General features: G+C 41.2%; 1 protein-coding gene across 8 annotated transcripts in view; it reads left to right on the forward strand.

Moving 5' to 3' along the window:
* Positions 1-24,250, forward strand: part of ACACA (acetyl-CoA carboxylase alpha) — a 277,322-nt gene that overhangs the window by 140,919 nt on the left and 112,153 nt on the right. For 6 of the 8 annotated variants that reach the window (XM_081584563.1, XM_081584561.1, XM_081584562.1 and 3 more), the window contains 6 exons: positions 5,299-5,412; positions 6,615-6,728; positions 7,763-7,852; positions 9,698-9,816; positions 20,763-20,786; positions 23,502-23,645. In XM_081584563.1, the coding sequence (XP_081440689.1) occupies positions 5,299-5,412; positions 6,615-6,728; positions 7,763-7,852; positions 9,698-9,816; positions 20,763-20,786; positions 23,502-23,645 (605 nt within the window). Of the gene's footprint in view, positions 1-5,298; positions 5,413-6,614; positions 6,729-7,762; positions 7,853-9,697; positions 9,831-20,762; positions 20,787-23,501; positions 23,646-24,250 lie in introns of all 8 variants that reach the window. The other 2 variants (XR_014080652.1, XM_081584564.1) reach the window with 2 other exon arrangements.

The following is a 24,250-nucleotide window of genomic DNA, read 5'->3' on the forward strand; positions in this document are numbered from 1 at the left end:
TGGAGTGGGTTGCCATGCCCTCTTCCAGGGCGTTTTCCCAACCAAGGGATCAAACCCAGATCTCCTGCATTGCAGGCGGACTCTCTACACTGAGCCACCAGGGAAGCCCAGAGCATTTAAACACCCTTCTATCCTTCTCTCAACATAACCACAAATAATTTTGTTCAATATATAATAAAGGAGAAAAAGCCTTTCTCAGTAAACCCAGGTTTACTGAATAAGGGTGATATTAACATTTCTTGTTAAACCTGCCCCACAGCATTTTTGAGCTGGTGAGAAGTTGCTGAATGGCACAGGGACCCGATCCTGGTGCTCTGTGATGACCTAGAGGGGTTAGCATGGGGGAGGGGAGGGAGACTCAAAAAAAGGGGATATATGTATAATTATGACTGAATTGTGTTGTTGTACGGCAGAAACCAAAGCAACATTGTAAAGCAGTTTTCCTCCAATTAAAGAATTTTAAAAACATCTAGCTGTGACCAGAAGAAGTTGCCAGTCCCTTTTTGGTTTGGGGATTGGTGCCTCACCCAGCTGGACAGTAGTTAATGTGTCGAGAACATTACCCATTACAGCACATTCTTCTCATTTTGGATTGCCTTCAGATCTGAGGATGTGAGGATCAAGTTGTCTGTATGGGGCTCTCCTGGAAGTCAGCTGCATAACCTTGGTGGAAGGGTTGACATTTAAGCATACTTGTTATATTTCTGCAAATCTGAGCTATTCCTTGTGATTAGGTGCCACCCAGGTTAAGAATGAAAACAAGAAATAGGTGTGTGCTACCAACCTTAACCATTACTGAATAATTTTCATCTTGGCTTGCAGATTTATGCAGGTAAGCCCCAAGCCAGGAAGTAGGCTCGTTAAATGAACCTGCCTCTCTGCATTGAGGAAAGACATGCTGGCACCATCACCCTTTAGTGTTAACTGTTACAGACTGTTCAGCAGAGTCAGATGGGGATGTTGGGCTCTCCAGTGGCCCAAAGGACATCTGTCTCTAGGCCAGAGGCCCATAAACTTCCTCTTGGATGTTTACATCTTAGGATGGGTGGTTCTGATAACAGAATCATCTTCCGTCCCTCATGGTTTCTTTCAGGACCTGAACTCTGTGTTGAGGCTAAGGTCAGGAGAGGGTTGAGAAGATTACTCTACAAGACAATTTTCTATTGCCAGTCTTTTCCTAAGTTCTAGTGATGACAATGGAGAAAATAATATACGAATGCAAAATTTTCAAGTTATTTTTAATTTTTTCTTTTATTTTTTAAATTATGAAAGTACAATAACACGTTTACAAGAGACGTAGAAAATACAGAACAAAGTCATATATAGTTCTGCTTTCTAATATAATTATTTTCTTTAGTAGATAAATTAAGATTTCCAGTTGGAGTTTCAATATCAAACTCTCAAAAATGAATAGAATGAACATATAGAAGAGTAGAAGGATATAGTAGTCAAGGCATGATAAATTAATGGAAGTAGTGGTTTATTCATACTGTGTTTGATATTCCACAGTCCAGAAAGCTCTGGTTTCTGCACTTTCTCACCGGGAGCTCAGGAAGATTGTCAGTTGGTGATCGTGAATGAATAATTACTTCCCTATGATTTTTTCCAACCTCCATAGTTCACTTTTCTTACAGAAAGCAAGCTTCCCTACCCCCTTTCTCACCCTCTCTCTCTCATAGTAGAAAGAAGAAATGAAAAAGTTTTACTTTTCAGTAGTTTTATGTGTGTGTGCTTTAGTTAGAATGTGATACATAGTTAGACAGCTGATAACTCCACTTTTATTTGATTATTTTAATGTAATCTGGAAAGGTAAACCTGGATTTCCTTTTGAGGGTAACCAGTCCATATCAAATCCTATATAGCTTGAGTAGGTGGCTGGTGTTTCTGTTTTGTTGTGTTGACTTTTATTGTTGGCTTGTGTTTGTTTTTGTTGTATTGAGAATTTAGCCCGACTGTTTGCAGAGTGGGCTTCCCTGGTGGATAGCTGAGTTCTGTTACCCCAACCATCTCTTAGGTTTTGGGATCTTTCAGAGGGTAGTTCTGAAGACTAGAGTAAGTACCTCAAAAGGATTATCTTTCTTAGGAGCATTAGGTAAAGAGGGATTTAGGTAGGAAAAGCTTATCTTGTTTTCCCTACCCACTGTTATCTCTTCTTTCCTTCCATTTTGTTATGATCTTGTTGCTGGTGATTTTATTTATTTTGTTTGATTCTCGGCCTCGCGTTGCAGCTTGCAGGATCCCAGTTCCCCAGAAAAGAAAAGGAAATGGAGTCGCTCAGTCGTGTCTGACTCTTTGCAACCCCATGGACTGTAGCCTACCAGACTTCTCCGTTCATGGGACTTTCCAGGCAAGAGTACCGGAGTGCGTTGCCATTTCCTTCTCCAGAGGATCTTCCCGACCCAGGGATTGAACCCCGGTCTCCCGCATTGTGGGCAGCCGCTTTAGCCTCTGAGCTACTAGGGAAGCCAGGAATCAAATCTGGGCCCTCAGCAATGAAAGCGTGGAGTCCTAACCATTGGGCTGCCAGGGAGTTCCACTGTTGGTGATTTTGTATATTCCCTTGAAATTCTGTTTTGCTCCTAAGTTCTCAGTAAGAGATGAGACTTCATTATATTTTCTCCCTGCTCTTTCTTTTGTGCCCTGGGATGGGAGGAAGAGGTCCTTCAGTCTGTGACCATATGCTCAACCAAGCCCTGAATTTACAGTCACTTTCTTCTTCCACTCAGAGGAGTAAGTACCTCAGAAAGGATTATCTTTCTTAGGAGCATTAGGTAAAGATGCTCTTAGGTAAAGACGTTAGGTAAAGCGTTCAGTTCAGTCGCTTAGTCGTGTCCGACTCTTTGCGACCCCATGGACTGCAACACGCCAGGCTTCCCTGTCCATTGCCAACTCCCGGAGCTTACTCAAAGTCATGTCCATTGAGTCAGTGATGTCATCCAACCATCTCATCCTCTGTCGTCCTCTTCTCCTCCCACCTTCAATATTTCCCAGCTTCAGGGTCTTTTCTGATGAGTCGGCTCTTCCCATCAGGTGGCCAAAAGATTGGAGCTTTAGCTTCAGCATCAGTCCTTCCAATGAATATTCAGGGTTTATTTCCTTTGGGATGGACTGGTTGGATCTCCTTGCAGTCCAAGGGACTCTCAAGAGTCTTCTCCAACCCCAGAATTCAAAAACATCAATTCTTTGGCACTCAGCTTTCTTTATAGTCCAACTCTCACATCCATGCGTGACTACTGGAAAAACCATAGCTTTGGCTAGACCTTTGTTGGCATGGGTGAAAACAATACTTACTTGTACTTTCTTAACTGTAAATACCGTCATGTGGTTTACTACTCTGGAGCAGACCTATGGTCATGGATTGGAGAACCAGAAAGTATTTCCTGCTTTCAAATGTTTGAGAGGCTGTCTTTCCAGCATGCTAGCATTGAGTACTCCAAAACTGTTTACCCTGTGACATGGAAGGTGGTAGGGATTGTAGAAAAAGCACTTGGGAAATGTATGTCTGTCCCCAAAGCCCCACACTTGTACCTGTACTGCTGTGGTGAAGGACTATAAGGAGGATCCCTGAGACGGGGAAGGTTAAAGATGAAATGGAGATTCCTTAAGAAAAAGGCAATAATTGAGAAAGGGGAAAGATTAAAAGGCAGCAACAGGAAGCCATATAGGATCTGGCTGTCTTTCATGTCCTATTTGATAGTGGGGTGAGGGAGAATATTAAAAAAAAAAGACTAACATATAAAGGCAATTTGTTCAAACTCTAGGTAGAGGAAACTATGTGACGTGGTATTAAGAACTACTGTTACTGATCGCTCTGTAAATTTCAGGAATGACAGGCATTTGTAAAAACTACATCTGCAGTTTTCTTTTCAGTTTAGATGAAAATTACATGGATAATGGTTGAATTTAGGGCATAAACTGATACTGCACTGGAGAAGAAATGTGTTTTCTCAAAATGTGATAGAGATTTTTTGTTGTTGTTAAGATTTTTTAATTTTGGGGAGACTAAGGACCCAGTCCTGAGTTACACCATGGATCACATAGTAGGAGCTTGGTTTTCCCCTCTAATGCATCTAAGGATTCACCACATTTAGATATCATGGAATGAATGGTTCTTGGTACAGCAGGAGGATACATGATTTGGGGTATAGAATTGTCAGCGTGTGTTTCTAAATGAATAATTTGTGCTTATGTTTCTGTTCTTTGCCCTCCTGGGATGCTGAACATTTGGTTTGTGAAATGAAAACTACCAGGAGTGGTTCCTTTTGCCTTATTCTTCCTTCTTTCCAAAAGTGGAACAGGACCAAGAAAGCTTTTAGGCCTTATATTATTTAAAACCTCTTAAAACTTTGAGGCATCATCTGTTATTTTTTTACCCAGAATCCCTTGTCCCTTTTTAATGTTCTCTGATGACTTCTTCTGCGTGTTTAAAGTATAGTGTTGATTCATAAAGAAATGCATTAGGAATTTTGAGCCTGATTTGCTGACAGCCTTGGGCTTCTCCTTGGCAGCAGCTTCCTCTGGAATCTCTTTACCACACTGTTTAGGATAAAGGTAACAGGATGTTTGCATCTTAGGAATCCAGCTCTCTTTACTTTGTTTTTATTTCCTTGTTCCAATTCAAAAATCTCACCACCTCAGTTCTTTTTTTTTAAGCTGCTTATTTTGTACTGTGGGTGGGCTGCAGTCCAGGGGGTCGCTAAGAGTCAGACACGACTGAGCGACTTCACTTTCACTTTTTGCTTTCATGCATTGGAGAAGGAAATGGCAACCCACTCCAGTGTTCTTGCCTGGAGAATCGCAGGGACGGGGGAGCCTGGTGGGCTGCCGTCTATGGGGTCTCACAGAGTCGGACACGACTGAAGTGACTTAGCAGTAGCATAGCCAATTTAGGACTGCCCCGGTGGCGCTAGTGGTAAAGAACCCACCTGCCAATACAGGAGACATAAGAGACGCGGGTTCAGTCCCTGAGTGGAGAAGAACCCCTGGAGGAGGGAATGGCAACCTACTCCACTATTCTTGCCTGGAGAATCCCATGGACAGAGGAGCCTGGTGGGCTACAGTCCATGAGGGTTGCAAAGAGTCGAACACAGCTGAAGTGACTTAGCAGCAGCAGCATATCCAATTTAACAATGTTGTGATAGTTTCAGGTGAACAGGGAAGGGACTCAGCCACACATATACATGTATCCATTCTCCCCCAAACCCTCCTCCCATCCAGGCTGCCACATAACATTGAGCAGAATTCCACGTTTGTTCTTTTTAACATGGATGTGTATGCTCTTTGTCACATAACAATTAGGATCAGCTGTGTGGCCGGGACCCCACCCTCACTGATGAGCTGCTGAATATCCTCACGGAGCTAACTCAACTCAGCAAGACCACCAACGCGAAGGTGGCGCTGAGGGCACGCCAGGTAAGGACGTGAGTTGGTTATCTGGAGGGAGGCATGGTCTTCACAGGTTGGGCAATCCGTTCTATGAGCTCTTCCCCAGCACCTTCCAAAGGTCATCCAATTTCCCACATACATCTCATTGCCTTCAGAACAAATGTTCTCATGTGTTGTATGTTTCTTTAAAGAGAATGGAAAAGATTAACCTCAAATTTCTTTAAAATAGGAGCCCGCCCCCACCATAAAGTCCTGTTATCATTCCCTGTTAGGTCAGGCGGAGGAAAGGAAACTGAAGGAAGACAACAGGTGTAATATTTCTTACTTTACAAAGGGAGCTTAGAAGCAGGTGAAACTTTTAAGTGTATAGCAAAACATCAAGTGTGGAAGGCAAAAAGAGGATGAGATGAATCTTCGGTGCTGACAATCAGCGCAACCCCAGAGCAGTCCAGTTCGTTTCACCCCGTAGTCTGCATTTCCACTCCAAAAGGTTTCAGCAGGGAAGCCAGGGTTTGGTACTCCCTTTGTTTTGTGTTCCAGTGCGCGAGCATCGACAAGGAAGCAGCATTTGAAGCTGTTCAGTGACCTTCTGCTTTCTCTACAATTGTATCCATGTCACTGAATTACTCAAAGTTATTGAACCTCTGAGCGACCTGCTGAGGGTATTCAGGTCCCACCGTGTCCCTCTTTGTCTGCGACACTGCTTTCGTTCTCTCTGCCCCTCACACGTGTGGGTGTCACATTCTGATGCCCTCTCCTCTACCAAGTACCTGGGGCTGTCGGAGCAGCTTTTCCTAGTCTGTCTTTCCCCTTTAGAGTTATAAGAGCACCGTCTGCAGCGTCCACCTTCCCCACAGCTGCTCCCTGCCAGACCTGATTCCCAATTAACAGCTAGCCATGCGGTCCCCAGGACCAGCGGCTTCACGGGGGTAAACCACTAGCACTGATGGCACTTGATGGAGGTTGTCTGCCCTCCCTTCCTGCCCCGGCCCCCACTGGAGATCGCTCACCACGCAAACCATAGCGAGAGTCAACTGAGACGCAGTACTTGGTGGCCCTGGCTTTCTGTTAACGGGACCCAGAAGTTGTGGTACTTAGTCTCTGTTTTATCTTTGATGCCTGCACACCCAGATTTATATTTATTGCTTTTGCATCAGAGCTGCCTAATAGGAGCCTAAAATAATCACTCCCTCAGGAACTTAACGCCTCTTATTTTGCTCTCACTCTAGGTTCTTATTGCTTCCCATTTGCCATCATATGAGCTTCGCCACAACCAAGTCGAGTCTATCTTCCTATCAGCCATTGACATGTACGGACATCAGTTTTGCATCGAGAACCTGCAGGTATACATACATTACAGCCCTTTTCTACCCCTCTGCACTGTTGTCCCCTTTATTCCCAAGCATAGTTTAATTAAGTAATCAGTTCAGTCAATTACGATTTTCTGTGTAATCAAGTTTCATCCCTTGACTTTATAAGAAAATTTGTACTTTTTTTCCCCCCATAAAAATGCTGTTAGAATTGTGGCTTAGCTTAAAAGTTGCATAGGCTGGCCTTGATGGAAGTGTCCTATTGAGGTCTTCACCTCTTGTGCTTTTATATAGAAAGTGTTCTAGGACACAATGAAGTGGTAGTACTGGTTGGTTTCTGATATTTGAATCAGATGTATAAATAGGTTAAACAGGGAAAAGCTAGTTAAATAATCATGTAATTTTATTTTAATGCTTACTGTTAAGCTTTGTACAGAGCCAATTTTATAAAAGAATATTGGCTAATTTTACTGCTAATTCAAAGAACCTTGACTGTTGTTTTTTAAACATCATTTTGTCAGGAATGATTTTGTATTTTTCTACTTGGAAATAATGATAATATTATCATACCTAGCCAAGGATATCTTCCGGCTTTCTCTCAGATTTTCTTTTGGGGAAACTAAGGAAGTGGGGACAGAGTCAGGGGAAGGATATTTTTGTTTATTTGGTTCATAGTTGAAATAGTTCAAATCTATGGTTTACCATAGTGGAGTACTGAGACAATGTATTAAACGTTAGGTTTGGCTGTATGTCAGAAAGGATAATAATAGTCATAAACATTTAATAGCATATAATTAATGCACTGTTAATGCATGTCTAAAAATTTTACATATAATAACTGTCTAACACTCACGACAGCCCTTGAGGATAGGTATTATTATTTTCCCCATTTTGTATCTGAGGAAGCCAAGGCAGAGAGAAGGTAAGTTCATGCAAAGAGAAGATAAGTTTATAAGTTTGCAGACAAAATGCTTAAAGTTTCACTGATGCTTCTAATGCTAAATATTGTCCATTGGAATTGTTCTCTTATGGATGTAATGGTTGAAACTTGTCTTTGTACCTTCTAGAAACTCATCTTGTCTGAAACATCGATTTTTGATGTCCTACCAAACTTCTTCTATCACAGTAACCAGGTCGTGAGGATGGCAGCTCTGGAGGTGGGTTCTTATAGTAACATGACGTCACCTTTTTCCCAGTTTCTGGCCGACTCCTTTTGCCTTCTTGGCTATTGTTATTAGTCCTTCTTTGGCCTTAACGTTGGTTCTCAAGAGTAGAGTCTTTTCCTCTGAAACAAATGCTGGACTTTGGTCTTGCTTTTATTCAAGTGTGTCAACTCAACTAATCACCAGTTTCTGGGTTCCAGTCACAGCTACCAGCATTTTTCAGTTCTACTTTCCAGGTACTTGAATCCTTCCATTTCAGAGTGATGAGGATGCCCTGTAACACAACAAGTGAAAAAATATGTGGCTGATCAGAACAGTACCATTTTGTGATTTGGGCCAAGTAAATGGATTCTAGTCATATTCTGAATTGTCAAGCAGTTCTTACGAAATTATGAACTATTTCAGCATGAGGAGGAAAGTTTAATGAACTGTGCTTTAGGTGCTTTACTATATTTTTCTCATTTAGTCCTCCAAATACTTCATGAAGTAGAAGAAAGTAAGACTGAGAAGTTAAGTGACTTGCCTATATTCACATGGATAATAAGTGGAAGAGTTTGCATCTGAACCCAGCTCATTCTGACTCACAGACTTTGCTGTGTCCACTGTAGCATACTCATTAAGCATAAAAATTGCAGGCCCCAAATACTGCTGTAAAGTTTGCCAAGTAGATGTTTTTTGGAGATGAGGAAAAGGAGTGTCTTAGATGATTTTTATGTGATATGACACCACTACAGTCTTCTGTGCGCTCCTTTGAGTTACTCTTTATTTGTATTCTGTGGGGAGACTCATGAATCCTACTCAGTAAATACCGAAATTGGAAAACATCTAAGTGTTCTACAATGCTTTTATGCTATTTAATGCAAAGTCTCCTTGTATACCTCACGTGCTGATAGGATTTTATGTTCCATCGTGTGTGCATGGCAGATTGGCCGTGAAGTTCATGACGTTGAACTGACAGGTTTTCCTGAGAAACAGCCTGTTGCTGTTTCTTTGAGTCAAGTTAGTGTATTTGAGATGTTATATGTCAAATTATGCCTTCAGATTTTGCTTAGGATTGGGGCGATATGAACAATGTAAAATTGATTTGGGCCAGTAGGAAAACAGGAGAAAGATACAAGATAATGAGTGAGACTGTACTTCAGTTGTTTCTGTTTTATATCTTCACGCCTCAGGTGGCCCAGAATCAGCACCTCTCATTTTTCTCCCTGTTTGCTTTTATCTTCTTTTTACAAAAAAATCATTTATTTGGCTGCATCAGGTCTTCATTGTGGCACGTGGGATCATTGCTGTGGTGCTTGGGCTCCTCTCTAGGTGCAGCTTGCAGGCTCCAGAGGACGTGGACTCAGTAGTTGTGGCACATGGGGTTAGTTGCCCTGGGGGCACGTGAGATCTTCCTGGACCAGGGATCAAACCCATGTCCCCTGCATTAGAAAGTGGATTCTTAATCTCTAGACCATCAGGGAAGTCGCTGATTTTATCTTCTGTTGAAATCATCATGTGTAATGAATTAATAGTTATGGTTCTGTACGCTCTTCTGCTAATGATCAAAGTTTCTCTCGAGTTTGGGTTAGTGTGAAGGGCATTCAGCACACCTAGAGGTGTCCAGCAGAGGCAGGCTGGTTTCCTTTCCATTTATAGTCATGGGTATAGTTGTAAGACTCCAGCCTTATTAATTAAAGCAAGGCATGTATGTATGTATTTGGCACTGGGACTTCCTGTCAGCAGAGACCACCTTCTTCTGCACCATACGTCTCTTTTTAGGACTGTCTTTTCCCTGGGCTAAACACCTCTGAGTTTCTGTGTTTCAAGTGTATTTACTGAGGCTTATTTTTTAACCAGGTGTATGTTCGAAGGGCTTATATCGCCTATGAACTTAATAGCGTACAACACCGGCAGCTGAAGGACAACACCTGCGTGGTGGAATTCCAGTTCATGCTGCCCACGTCGCATCCAAACAGGTGAGTCTGAGCTGGTGCATGTGTCTGAGCCAACCAGAGCTCTATCCGGAGGGTTTGGGGTACGGGAGGGGTAATGTGTGTGACTGTTCTCTGTGGGTATTTTTTTAGCTGGAAATGTAGAGCAGACAATGAGTACATTTAAACCATGAGAGAAGAGCCTCTTGGCAGCTAGTTCGTTTTTTTTTTTACTTTTTGATCTTTGACCTGGAGAGAGACAGTATGATCTAACTAAGATACAAGGTTAAGATGATTCCATTCATTTTTACTTGTGTTCTGTCACAGAGGAGGCATAGTTCTTTCTTTTTTAAGTTAGGAAGAATTTACTGTCATTTTACTTTCTGGAATTTTGCCAGAAAATCACATTTGTAGCAGTTTAAGTCAACAGGATGTAAAAATATTTTGGGTGGAATGCCTTTTTTCCCTTTATGTTTGCTGTGGGTTGAACCTGAACCAATTTCATGATCTCTCCAAAAACACATGTGTAAATTTAGCAGTTGAAATTCAGTTTTTAAAAATCACACTTCAGAAAGCAAACTTAAATTCAAGTAAATTACTTACATAAGCTGTATTAATTCCATTAATTTTACCTTCTTATGCCCTTAAAAAAAAAGTACATATGGAAATTTGTTTCCAGTTCCAACAATAATACCAAAATATTGCTTTGGCTTTAAGATGGAAATACTTTATCTAATAATCTCATTTCTTTTTCAAGTATTCCCAGGCAGTGAAAAACATAGGAATTTCATCCCCACCTCTAGTCATCTCCCTTCTGTATTTTCATTCTCCTCAGTAATACCACAGGAAGTATAAATAACCACAGCCAATCTTAAGCTGCACCCCCTCCATTTCTTCTTTATAGCCTTTGGTTCTTCACTCTGTATTACAAAGTACCATGTCTTTGGGGATCCTTAGTTACAGACAACAGAAATGGTTCTGTTCTGAATTGCTACTTCACCCAAAGCAATAGCAACTCTTCTAGAGACAAAGAGGTGTGCGCTGAGACTTGCGGCCACTGAATGCCAGTGTTGATCCAGCAGAGGTCAGCCTCCGAGCAGCAGCGTCTTCAGAAAAAAGTACTTGTCTTCTTTGTCTCAGAAGGTCCTTTCACTCCTCTCCCTTGAAAATACCTTATGGCTGGCAGAGAAAAGCATATATCCTTGATTTAGCAAGCATCTCTCGGTGCATTTTCGCCTCCATGGATTTCAGAATCTCATTTTCCAGAAACGAATGGCTGTCCTTCAGCGAGTGGGCAAGGTACTCATGGCACACATGGGCTCAGCGCTCGGGCTTCTTTCTTCTCCTGCATTCCTTGAATAATTGTAGAGAACTACATGCTATACTTCCCACCCTTTGTAATTCTCAGGACATTCGCTTTTTCTTCCTGCTTTGGGCAGTGATTTGTAGTCGGGCTGCAGCGCTGCTTCTGATCTCCTTCTCTCCTCATTGCTCCCCTTGTCTTTCTGAATTGCTCTCCCTGTCCTACTTTCTTTATTTGAGGATCTGTGGCCAGTTTGGTGAGGGAAAGTTGGTTGGAAAATTGAGAGGAAGGCCTCTGAACTGTTAAGAAATCTTAGTCACTAGTCACCTTTCCTTCTCAGGGGTGTGACTCTGATATGATTATTCTTGATATGGTTTCAAGACTTGTATACCTGTCCCTCCCAACATCCAATGGGTACACAATCTTCTGGAGAGCTGAACAGAATCTTGCTGTAGTTTTGCTGTCTTTCTAAAGTCTTCCTTGGTTGTGTGGATACAGAATTATAAACTTAAACAACAGAAGCAGTATTGTAACTGCTTCAATAAAGACTTAACAAAAAAAAAGAAGGAAAGATAAAAAAAATAGAAGGAAAGATAAAAAAAATAGAAGGAAAGATAAAGTAATCTTTGTGAAAACCAGAGAAAATACCCCAATTGCTTTAATGCTGTTTTAGATCTAAAGTCCTTTTGTTAGTAATACAAAATTTATTGTTGTTTAGTGGCTAAGTCGTGTCCGACTCTTTTGTGACCCCATGGACTGTAGCCCACCAGGCTCCTCTGTCTATGGGATTTCCCAGGCAAGAATACTAGAGTGGGTGGCCATTTCCTTCTCCAGGGCATGTTCCCGACCCAGGGATTGAACCTGTGTCTCCTGCGTTGCCAGGTGGGATTCTTTACCACTGAGCCACCAGGGAAGCCCATAAAATGAATTATCAGCTTTTAATTACAGAATACTGTATTCAATTTTAAGAATATAGTTTATTCACTTATTACAAATTTGCTTGAATTTAGTTTTGTAAGATCTCACATTTTCTTACAAATGTTTCTGTTAACAATTTGCAGTTATGACTTTATCCTGACATCAGTTGGTTTACTGCAATTCAGTTCTGACATTTACCGCCTGGTGTTAGATGCCACCTGTTAAGGGCTCAGGTCGTCACAAAACTGCCCCTACTTCAGAATGTGGCCACAAGTGGGTTTCCCAGGCTGCCCATAGTTCTGACCAACTGGCTATAAATTTGGGGATACCCATGACCCCTTCGAGTTCAGTAATTCACTAGAACAACTTACAGAACTCAGCAAAGTACTATACATATAATCACAGTTTTATTATAAGATACAGATCCGGACCAACTCAATGAAGAGATACATAGAGTGAGGTCTGAGTGGGTCCTAAACACAGAGTTTCCCCCTCTTTCCCTGTACAATCCGGGTACCTAGTCCTCCCAGCATATCAATGTGTTCAACAACCAAGAAGTTCCATTGAACTTAAGGTCCAGCATTTCTTTCAGGATTTCATGACGATGGCACCATTGATTGAATCACTGGCCACTTGATTAAACTCACCCTCCAGCTCCTGTCCCCTCCCCAGAGGTCCAGCTGACCCTCTAGTCACATGGTTGGTTTTTCTAGTGAGCAGACCCTGTCCTGAGTTATCTCATCTCTTAACATAAACTCAGGTGTGATCCAAGGAGCTCATGAATAATAAAGGCACTTCTATTACTTGAGAAATTCAAGGATTTAGAGCCTCTCCCCCAGGAACCGGGGACAAAGGCCAAGTTCTTTATTATTTCATAGACCTACCACCCTTACGAAAGAATTCTAGAGTATCTTAGTTTTAGCTATTTTTGAGCCAAGTTCCAGCTTTTTTTCCTAACCTCAAGATTTCTGTTGTTTTCTATTCTTCTTGTCAACAGCAGGCAATAAGCATTATTGTTTCTAATTCTACAGAAGTCAATTACAGGAGACTGTCTACCAGTGTTCATTCCACTCTCAGTTCAGTAAAACTCAAGGACACGATTATGTCCACTATCCTCTAGATTAGTGATTCTCAGAATTAGCTGCTAAGTATTTAAAAAAAATAAACCTACTGGGTTCCTGGCTCTCAAGATTCTGATTCATTTCGAACCAGAGTCCAGGGGATCACTTTTTGAAAAAGCTTCTCTGATAATTCTGTTGAACATCTGCAGTTGAGAATCAGTACTACTAGACTTTCCCTGGTGGCTCAGCTAGTAAAGAATCAGCCTGTGATGCAGGAGACCTGGGTTCCATCCCTGGGTTGGGAAGATCCCCTGGAGAAGGGAACGGCTACCCACTCCAGTATTCTGGCCTGGAGAATTCCGTGGACTGTATAGTCCATGAGGTTGCAAAGAGTCGGACACGACTGAGCAACTTTGACTTTCACTTTCACCACTAGACCAGCACTGTCCAACAGAAATATAATGCAAGCCATATATATAATTTTAAATTTTCTATTGGGTATATCTAATAAGAAACAGATAAAATAGTTACTTTTTTTTTTTTTTTTTTTGCTGTTCTGCACTGCATGGCTTGTGGGATCTTAGTTCCCCGGCCAGGGATTGAACCTGGGCCCTCGGCAGTGAGAGAGCGGAGCTCTAACCGCTGGACTGCCAGGAAATGCTCAGATAAAATTACTTTAACATCTTATTTAACCCATTGTATCCAAAGATTCATTTTAGTATGTAATAAAAAGTTATTAACCAGATATTTTCCATTCTTCTTACTAACTGTTTGGAATTTAGAGTGTATTCTCTGCTTCCAGCATGTCTCAATACAGACTAGCCATATTTCCAGCACTTCCTAGCCACATAGTTAACTCAACTGATTGAGAATTAATTAGGACAATCACACTGAGTGCTCTTTGTTTTATGTTAGTGGTAGTGCCCCTAGAAGAAATTTTTTTTTTTTTACAAACTTTTATGTTGCTTACTGTGTAAATAGTTACAGGAACCATTCACTTCTGACACTGTAGATATACTACAGTATTTTACACATGCTTTAAAAATTATTCAGTGAGAACAGAGAACAGGCATATGAAAATACACATTTTACATATCTAATGCTAAACAGAATTTTATACTTTCCAAATATTATGTTTGGGAGGTAACAAACCAAAAATTCTTGGGGGAAAAAATACATACATTCTTTAACCAGTTTTTTGCATTTTCTTTCCTGTTACTTGTTCTTCCCATTCCTAGCCAGGCATTCCTTCAAAGTAGACCAAACCTATCCAGCAAGTCCTTGGGAGTATCTTTCTACGCTGTATTTTCAAAGCAAGACTACAGTCTCTTGTTGTGTACGGGGTCGTCTTGTGGAATTCCATGCCTGTAGCTTGTTTTTGACTAGTGATTTTGTCCCCGTGGGTTGGGGTGAAACATGGCTCTCTGTCTGCAGACTGACAACAGCAGGGTATTTTTTCAGGAAAATGCTCTAGATGCCACTTGGATTGAAGACCGTGTCCCATTTGTACATGTTTTGATTTTTTAGAGAAATAGGCAAAACACAAGCAACTGCCATGGCAGATAAGTGGAGCAGCCTCTGAGAAGAGAGGAGACACCCTCTTCTTGTTTTTTTTTTTTTTAGCACACTTAGGCAATTAGCATGTGGTGGACATGTTTGGTGCCTTTTTGCTTAAATTTATTGAGGTACTTTGTATTGCTTGACATTTTTTAACACTTAAATTTCTTTTAGAGTTTTATTGTGGAAAGAACATTTAACATGAGATCTGCTGCTGCTGCTGCTAAGTCGCTTCAGTCGTGTCCGACTCTGTGCGACCCCATAGATGGCAGCCCACCAGGCTCCGCCATCCCTGGGATTCTCCAGGCAAGAATACTGGAGTGGGTTGCCATTTCCTTCTCCAGTGCATGAAAGTGAAAAGTGAAAGTGAAGTCACTCAGTCGTGTCTGACTCTTAGCGACCCCATGGACTGTAGCCTACCAGGCTCCTCTGTCCATGGGATTTTCCAGGCAAGAGTACTGGAGTGGGGTGCCATTGCCTTAAATTTTTAAGTATATAGTATATTATTGACTTTAGGTATAATGTTGCACAACATAACTCTCTGGCTTATTCATTTTGCTGAACTGAAATTTGTTTGATGTTTAATTACTCTGTGTTTCAGTATAATTTGACTGTGTGTTTTTTTTTTTTTCCTAATACATCTCTCAGGAAAGGCATCAGATGACTAAACAGTCATTTAAAAGAAATATCATTTCTTATTTCTGTGACGTTTCTTATCATCCTTCTTGCTAGGTAGGCTTCAGCTAAGGTGTATTATCTTCTTGATCTTCCATGCAAGAGTTCCAATTTTGGGGGTGGGAGGAACTATAGTTGCAACTTATTTAGCATTCTGAGGTCCTACTCACCAGAGTATCCAGATATTAGACCTTTACCGAGGGAAACTCCTGGCCTAGATATATCCTATTCTTGTTAAAGCCCCTTCTTAAATTCCTGACTTAAGCATAGTAGAAAACCAGTGTATATGGAACACCTATATATATGAGAAATGTGTGTGTTTTCTTCCCTCTTTATCTTCTTAGCGAGTAAGGACTATGTCCTATTGTATGTGAATTTTTTTTTTTAGTGGATTTTTTATCTTTTTTTTTTTTTTCTTAAAGGTAATTTGTAGCCAGTTAGCAATAGCCCTTTGGAGAGAGAGAAGTGGGTTTCTTTTAGTCATTTTCTTGGTGCAGGCGTAGTCTTGATAGCTGGTCCACACTGAGAGAACATTTTATTATCATGCAGACTTTTAGGTCTTAATTCTTTTGTGTGAGATTCCATCAGGCCAGTTGTTCATTGAGTTCAACCAGTATTTTACATGGATTAATCCTAGAACTCAAACTGCTGTCATTCAGTATTCCCTTTTCTCTGTCTTTTTCCAAGGAGGCCCAGTGTTTAGAGTCATAGGTGTGTGTGTGTATTTTTTCTTATTCTGAATCCTTAGTTTTATCATTCTGTTGTGCTGGTGATAGAAAATTTTGTCACACTAAAGCCTCATCCTAAATGTATTTTTGATGATTCATCGAATCGTTTGACATTCACAATTTTACTTAGCTTTGGACGTATTAAGCAACTCAGAATAATCTGGAAACAAATAGGCTCTTTAGGCAGCCTGTGTATTTCATCTTCTAAAATATAACTATATTTATGCAAACATATGTAAAGTATATTATCCCATAAACTCTGTAGCTATGCATATGGCTGTGCATATTATGACAGTCTGGGAGTATGAAATTTAAAACTCCAAATGATTTTCATAAGTAATATCTATTAGTGAACGTAGTTCGTTTTTTAAAATTTTTCATCTGTGATTCAGATAAGAAGCATCACAGGTGAATCAGAAGATGGAAGTACAATTTGTTGTGTATTTCTGTACATATGACAGTTTCTTAGACAGAAATCCATGTTTTAAGTTAACTTGAGTTGCACTGCACTTTCTCTGCTATTTGCTCCTTGTGAACTTGGCCCCCTATGATAGAATGTTCTCATTCAAACACTTTCCACTTCTCTTGTCTCACATCTAGAAGAGATCGGCTGTGTTCTCCCCTGATAGCTCGTTTCGGTCACGACTGGGTTTAGGCTCTTGACATCTTCAGTTTCACTGTAGGTGGTTGGCCTCTGGACCTTCTTTTCATGAAGGAGGTTGCGAGGAAGTTTAGAAATCAGAAGCCCCTACCATGGGACTCATCAGTGACCCATTGCCATTCTTGAGAATCCTAGTAATCTTCGACACCCAGAGATTAGAACCCTTCTTTGGCTTGTACTGAGACACTCAGAAGTCGTCCAATTTGTAGCATTTTTTAACAGTGGGGGCGCTGGTTGTAGTTGGCAGGCCAGAATGAGCAATAAATAAATAAAACCCCTACAGCTCTTGCTTCCTTCATTCAAGGGAGTCTGCTGATAAGATGCAAGCATCTGGCAGAAGGGAAGATTCTCAGCAGGTTTTAAGTGCTTACCATCGTGGTTTCTGGTATCTGTGGCTCAGCTTCTTGTCTCTGCTGTGTTATTTTGGCACTCTAGACTCGTAAGATTAGAGAGTTGAGTTTAAAACTTCAGTATATCATTAAGGTAGCCCAAGGTCCCTTCTTGTCAAGGAGGACTAGCTGATTCCAGGGGGAAGGAAAAGCGGAATCCTGGGCACCTGTAAATCCCTGTAGTTTTGTGCTGTGGATTTGTAGCTAATTATACAGCAGGCGATAGTAATGTGTTGTAGCTCTGTTGGCAGACTCGTTTCAGAAAGAGCAGAACCTTCCAGCAGAGCAAAGAAGAGGCTTGGAAGTGGGCTGCAGATGAATGAAGCAATGATCATTTTACTGTAAACGAAAGCTCTGCCATGGAATTGGGACATCTGAACAGCAAGGGGGGGTGGTCAGGGAGACGCCAGCAGAAATACATGGTTCAGACGTGTTTTAAAGCTCATGATTCGGACTCTTCTGCAGAAACATAGTCACACAAGGAGACCACCACTGGTCACAGCCAGTCAAATTGCTCTTTCTCCTATGATACTGCTGTTAGCAACCACTAGTAGGTTATTCAGCCGACCTTTTCTGATTCTGCTTTGCTGCCTGATTTCAAGAGATTTTCCTTATCCTGGCTCTGAGTCACAGCTTGATATAACCACTGCTTGTTTGCATGCATCCCCATCATTTTCCTATAGGGTCTCTTTTTTTTTTCCCCTACAAGTTAGAAGGCAGAAGAATCGGGAACATTTTTATATGATAAAAGATTTATGTAGGGCCAGCTCGAATTCAGCAAAATGAAATTCAGCTGGAAGGGATGGTAAAAGGCTCCAAGAACTTGTGACTGCCAGAGAAGTCAGTGTTCCTTAAATAAAGAGGATTCAGCCAGTCGACAGCAACTCTGACTTTGCATTCATATTAAAGCAGGCTCTCCAGCCATCCTAGGCAGGCAGATCAATAAAATCAGAGGTGACTTAATGCTGAGGACCTCAGAATTCAAAGGATTTCTCTTGTCCTTCTTTAAATTTAGTCTATATCGATGTGGAATGCTAGCCTCAGGAGCTGAGGTAAGAAAATTCCAGGTCTGGATTCTGGTTAATTACACTTTATTTAGCAGTGCCCTTGGAAAACATCCCCTTTGATTTCTCAGTTACCACATCTGTAAAATGGAGCTAATCTCCTGGAAGGAAAACAGTTCTAATATTTTTCAAAGCATGGTGAATGAAGATTCATTGTCTTAAGTTCTCCGAAGACCTAAACAGCAAATATCTTACAAATGAATTTATACTTTTTTTTTTTCATATTTGAGAATGCAATTGATTGCCCTGTCAGAGATTGAGCAATTGTTTATTTTTGCATGATGAATATGCAGTGAAATGTGGCAGATTTTATTTTCAGCTATATAAATGGAATATTTGACTCATATACGATCTCTATGTTGGTTGTTGATTTCTGTGCAGACCACTGATCGAGCTTCCTGGTATATCACAATAGTGTGCAGTGTGCCACATCGGTCATTTTCTTAAATTGATCAAATAGCCCCTATATAAAGTAACAAAATATATAAATGATTGTTATGGACACGGCTAAGTATTTACTTTGTAGTAGAGAGTTTAACCTTCCCTGCTTATCTCCCCGACAGCCCCACAGATTCTTATTCTACCAAAGGGGATAAACTGACTCTAAACTTACCTCCTACACGATCGATTTGAGGCTAGTCCTTTAAAGACGGGAGATGTTTGGGAGTTTTGTTCTTACCCCATACTGCGTAGATGGTGCCCGACTCTATAACAAAGCAGCAGGGGGCTCCCTGTGCGAGCTAGTGGATTGCTGATAGAGAAGGGCTGTCTTTTTGTTGGTGGCGTTCTTTTCAATTCAGGCCCTTTTCTGCTGAAAACTTGGCCCTCATCCTGGGAAGGACTCCCTAAGGAATTCGAGTGGAGCCACAGAAGTAGTGAGACCATTTTATTAGTGTAAGAAATTGGTTAACAGTTGAGAGAGATTACCCTGGTTTCTGAATCCCCGAACTCTGGATGCGAAGGAGCCTGAGATGCTTTGTTTGTAGGGTCCTTCTCTCTGAACTGAAGTTTATCATTTAGAGCCTGTGCAGGTGGCCTTTTTCTTGAGAATCTTTTATATCTTAAAAGGAAGACTTTCCTATATTCTCATTAGCATTTACTATTAGTTTTCTGCTTCTGCTCTAGAACCCATGAGTACTTCTTGTTTGCTGATGAGGACCAAGTATATGATAACGAAGGACTTCTAATAAAAGGAAACCCATTCCCCTAAAGAGAGACTGAAAGAATCCAGAGAGCAAAGGTGCAGGTTTCTGCACTCAGAGGTTGCTCTTGCTGCCTTAGGAATCCGCTCTGTGATACAGGTTTGATGCAAAGAGCATCGCTACTCACAAATCACGCGAGGTATACAGTTTGTGTGCAGTGATATGTCACCGCTCTTTATTTATATGGCCAGCTCAGTCTATTCTGCTCCTTTCACTGCCGTGGAAAGTGCATCATTTTCCTCCCTCTCTCCTCCTTCCCACATATCATCAGCACCACCCACTCTGTTCTGCCCATTAAGCCCTCTGTGTGCCAGAAAACCCCAACAATGATTAAATGCTGATAAAAGAGTGTTAGAAGGTTAAGATATCAACCAATCAACCCCCTTACAGGACTCCTAAATTGTGGGTGGTGAGTGTAAGTTTTCCCTTTTATCATTGAAAATAAGGGCTTTTATTTGGGTTGTTTTGGTTTGTTTGTTTGTTTCAGTTGAGGAAATGACTGATGTCAAATTAAAGGGGGAAAAAAGCATTGGTGGTAAAGACCAAAGAGAATGCAAGAGACTTGCTTCACAGTTTCCATTCTTATTCTAGTGTTCCTCTCATGATTCAGAAGCATTCTCTATCAGGAAATTCTAGGCCTACTCAAATTTAGGTAAGGTTGTATTCATGGAAGGCTCAGAGATTTTAAATGTTTAAATGTCATGATTGCCCTAAATTCATTTCGTTTAAAAAATATTAATTAATTTTTAACAGTTTATACTAGTCTAATCATGGAATCATTAATCATCACCTTCCTGCATAATTTTAGCTTTAAGCTCCTATAGCACAGAATACCTGTCTTTCCTACACCACCCCCAACCCCACCCCCACCGCTCTACAGGAGTGGGGTGAAAGAGAGCTAGAAAAGGTACTCGGGAACCCAGATTCCTGGTGTCTTTTCTTTAGAGGAGAGTTTTTAGGTTCCTCACACATCCTAGAAGATCAGTTAACATGGCAAAGGCTATGGTGTCAACTTCTCTGAACCTCCTTATGGCATTTTTAGTAAAACAGGAACAAGTAAGATGCTCTCAGAATCTTGTCAAGAATTATACCTCAAGTTGAAGCTTAAGATAATACACCATATTATACAGCTTCAATTAATTTTCATGAGCCTGTCTTTTATCTTTACTCTGCATTATTTTTTGGTAATAGAGCTATAAAAAAAATGGTAAATACACTTTGACCCTCTCCATCAACAGCTGCTGTGGTAAGGTAGGTCAGCCTCTTTGGAGGCACCCGGTGGGTAGAAGTGTAATGAGCACTTAATTATGTCTGCTGAAGGCCAGAGCCGCCAAACTGGGACTCCTCATGACTGGTCTGTACCTGCTCTGACAGTTCTTTTATTGTGGCTTTCACTAACCTATCGGTAACTAACTGTGGTTGTTTAATTACAGAGGGAACATCCCCACGCTAAACAGGTACTGTATATTTAGTTTTTTTCCAATTAAAAGCATCTTTTTTTGTAACTTAGTGAAACCAGGAGAAAAAAATAACACTTCACTTGATAAGCTAATATGTTACCTTTCTGCTTGGAGGTCCTGAGCTCCCCTTTGGACGTACTAAACTATATTTTCTGTTTGGAAAACATGTCTTCAGCTTTTCTCCAGCCGTTCAAAAAGCAACACTCAAAAAGTATAGAACAGCTCCTGTCTAGCTGTGGACGATAGGAGAATAAATCACCTGTCCAATGTTCAGCTTTGCTGTAAACATCTTTTGCTAAGTTCTCTGTCTAGTTAGGGGCTTTCAGAGGAGAAACCCTTATGGTCACTCCTATCCTGGCAAACTGTTCCTCAGTTTTTCAATTTTTTTAGTTTTCTTTTTTTTAATAAATTTATTTATTTTAGTTGGGGGCTAATTACTTTACAATATTGTAGTGGTTTTTGCCATACACAATTTTTTTAGTTTTCTAATTTGCGTCTCCTTTTTGAGGAACGCACAGTCAGAAATAGCTGATCTCATGTTTTATCAGTTTGTTAGCTGTTTTTCTAAAGTGTTAATGATGCTATGCAAGTCAAGTTTTATCTCAGACCTGTAATGAGATTAACACTGGAAGAGTGTATCTAAAGTTTTGATGTGTGTAGCCCTGTGAAGACGTTTCCAGACTGATATAACACAGAGTGGTACTTTTAATACGTTGAGTTCCTTCTGCTCCTGAACCCAGCAAGGCAACACAATGCAAGTTTGAGAGGATAGTAATTCTGATTGGAATCCACCAAGTGCTAAAGTTGGTGTTGAGCTCTTTGTAGATGACCAACTATATACTGAAATATGTATAGACTTGTGTTTATTTTGTGCCTCTCCCTTTAAATATTAAGTAATCAAAACTGATTATAGCTTTTATAGCCTTCGGTTTGGACGGGGAGAGGAAAGGGAGTGCTTCTGTTTGGTCCTCTCGTCTGCTCTTGGAGGGTAGGCTTACTTCATTCCTGCCTGCCTTTAGCTGTCCTGGCCCAAGAGCATAGTACCGGGGGAAACGGAAATGTGGGTATTTCCCACGGGGTGTCGGTTGAGTGATAAAGATGCTTAACACCATTCTTGTCGCAAACACAACCTGTTGGCGACTTCAGGAGTTCCCTTTAAGGGTTATCTGGACTCTGTTTCCTGTCTAACACCAGGCAGGTAGAAAAGATGCAATGCCTCACAAACTTGCTCCTTTACGAAATACATTTGGTGATCCTAGAAAAGAGGATGATAGCATTTCTGAGTTAATCCAGCTCTGAATCCCGGTTTCTAGTGAGCACCATGTGTAAGACTTGCTCGCCATGTGCTTAGTCTGTCTGTTTCATTCATGGTATGAATGGTTTCCTCTCCCACTCTACCTTCTAGTCCCTGGTACTGTCAGAAGATGAAGTACCTTTTCATGGTCGTCTGCCAAGGGAATAAAAACCTGGAGTGTCAGTCTCGATAGTCTGTGTGAGCAGCAGTCCCATTTATAAAAAATTCCGTTGCCATTTATATTTGCAACAGAGTACAATATGTACCCAGATCTTGAGTCCACCTTGCTGGCTCTCTTGCACCCTGCAATACTGCAATACTTGGAGGAGATTTTTGAGCAGCTCCCCAAAGTTCAGATGCCATTGCCATGCTCTGAACTTGCTTCAGCTCAGTATGCCGGTAACATGTATCGGGTAAGTCCTGGAGGCATCTTTTAGTGTGGTCCTTCCTAAGAGGCTGTCCTGATTGGCTGGGCATTGCTACACTGTACAGCAGTATCTTGTCAGTACACACTGCTGAAGCACATCAAGGAATATCCAGATTCATTATGTTTTTAGATTGAACAAATCCACTCCCTTTGAGCATCTCCATTTACACCTGTTGGTCCTGCTTACACATACTTTGAGACGCATGCTCTGCCCTTTTGTACTCTGCTGGGATGAATTAAGGGCTTTTACTGACAATATGTTTACTTTGGCATAGAAATGTTTAAATATAAAAGAGGAAATTCGGCAAAACTGTTTTTCTTTCCAAAAGGGAGGAGCTATGATCCTTATGACTTCTCTTCCCATCTGACCAGTAAAGGAAAAGATAGATACCTCAGTAAAGTTCCTTTTATAGACTGTGACTTGCTTCTCTCTTATGAAACATGCCGTGTTTTTTTGGGTTTTTTTTGTTTTTTTTAAAATAATGGTTCACTAAACCATTCCAGATGACTTAGAGTTGTTGTTGTACCTGTGGGTATCTATATGTGAATCCTTAATCTATTACAGTTCCTAGAGAAAAATACCTCCAGTGTTGCCTAGCTACCACTCCCTTGGCTGGCTTACTTCCTTTTAAAAGAGAGGACGTTTGAGGGAAGGGGAAGATGCAGGATGGTTTTTCACCCCTATGTGCTCTTCATTCACTAGACATGTCATGATGTCAATGTGTGAAAACTGCCATATTATTCCTTAGGTTTTTACATGGAGAAATTTACGGGGTGGTAAAAATATTGTTTGTGTGGAGGGAAAATCCCAAGGCAAGGGTTAATGTGAGTCTAGTAAGATGGGCTGCTCCATGGTGGGTCAAAAACCAAACCTGCTCTCTGCCACCTGACCCTGTCTCACCTCTCTCCCAGCTCCTTTCCTCTGTTGTGGCTCACCCAGTCCTTGCTCCTACCCTCCTTGTCTAACGCACTCGATTGAATTACCATTTAGAATGTCCTTCTCCTCCAACCTCAACCACTACGGCATGACTCACGTAGCCAGTGTCAGCGACGTGCTGCTGGACAACGCGTTCACTCCGCCGTGTCAGCGGATGGGCGGGATGGTCTCTTTTCGGACCTTTGAAGATTTTGTCAGGTAAGGCATCTCAGATTTCTGCGGAGTGAATAGAGGCTCCCACGAGCCAGCTAAGGAGATGTAGCCCTTGCTGTTGCATGCCCCGGGAGAGGTATCTGTCCTTCCTTTCCACCCTCCCGTGCAGACCCTACAAGCCTCTACTTGTTATATGGGTCTGGTCAGAAAAAAAGGAATGAACAAAAACCATCTCTCAATAGCTGGTAGAAGAAGCTGTCTGCTCTGTGATGAGTGAAATGTCAGGAGAAATTAAACACAACACTAGAGTGAGCCCCACCAGAGACGATACGTCTTTTGATTAAATGCATTCAGCATCTGTCTCTTGAGGTATACTGATGCATTACCCTAGGCGGAGGTAATCACATTGGTCTGTCACTGCTGTAGTGCCAGGCTCTTTCTGTTACTTTAGGACCGATGATGACAGCAACGCTCGTAGCTTACATATGAAAAACAAACAAACACAAAAAAACACAACAGAAAAGCTTGAGATTGTTCTTTTTTAAAAATAGAAAATATATATGGCTTGTTAAAGTTTAAACCATCCATCCTCCTAATTTCTGCCACGTGGTAGAAATTCTGCACGTCCTCTCTAGCCACTGGTGATTCTG

This window comes from Giraffa tippelskirchi, chromosome 3 (assembly GCF_054371585.1).
Source record: "Giraffa tippelskirchi isolate mGirTip1 chromosome 3, T2T-mGirTip1v1.2.pri, whole genome shotgun sequence".
In the NCBI taxonomy this organism is placed as follows: Eukaryota; Metazoa; Chordata; class Mammalia; order Artiodactyla; family Giraffidae; genus Giraffa; species Giraffa tippelskirchi.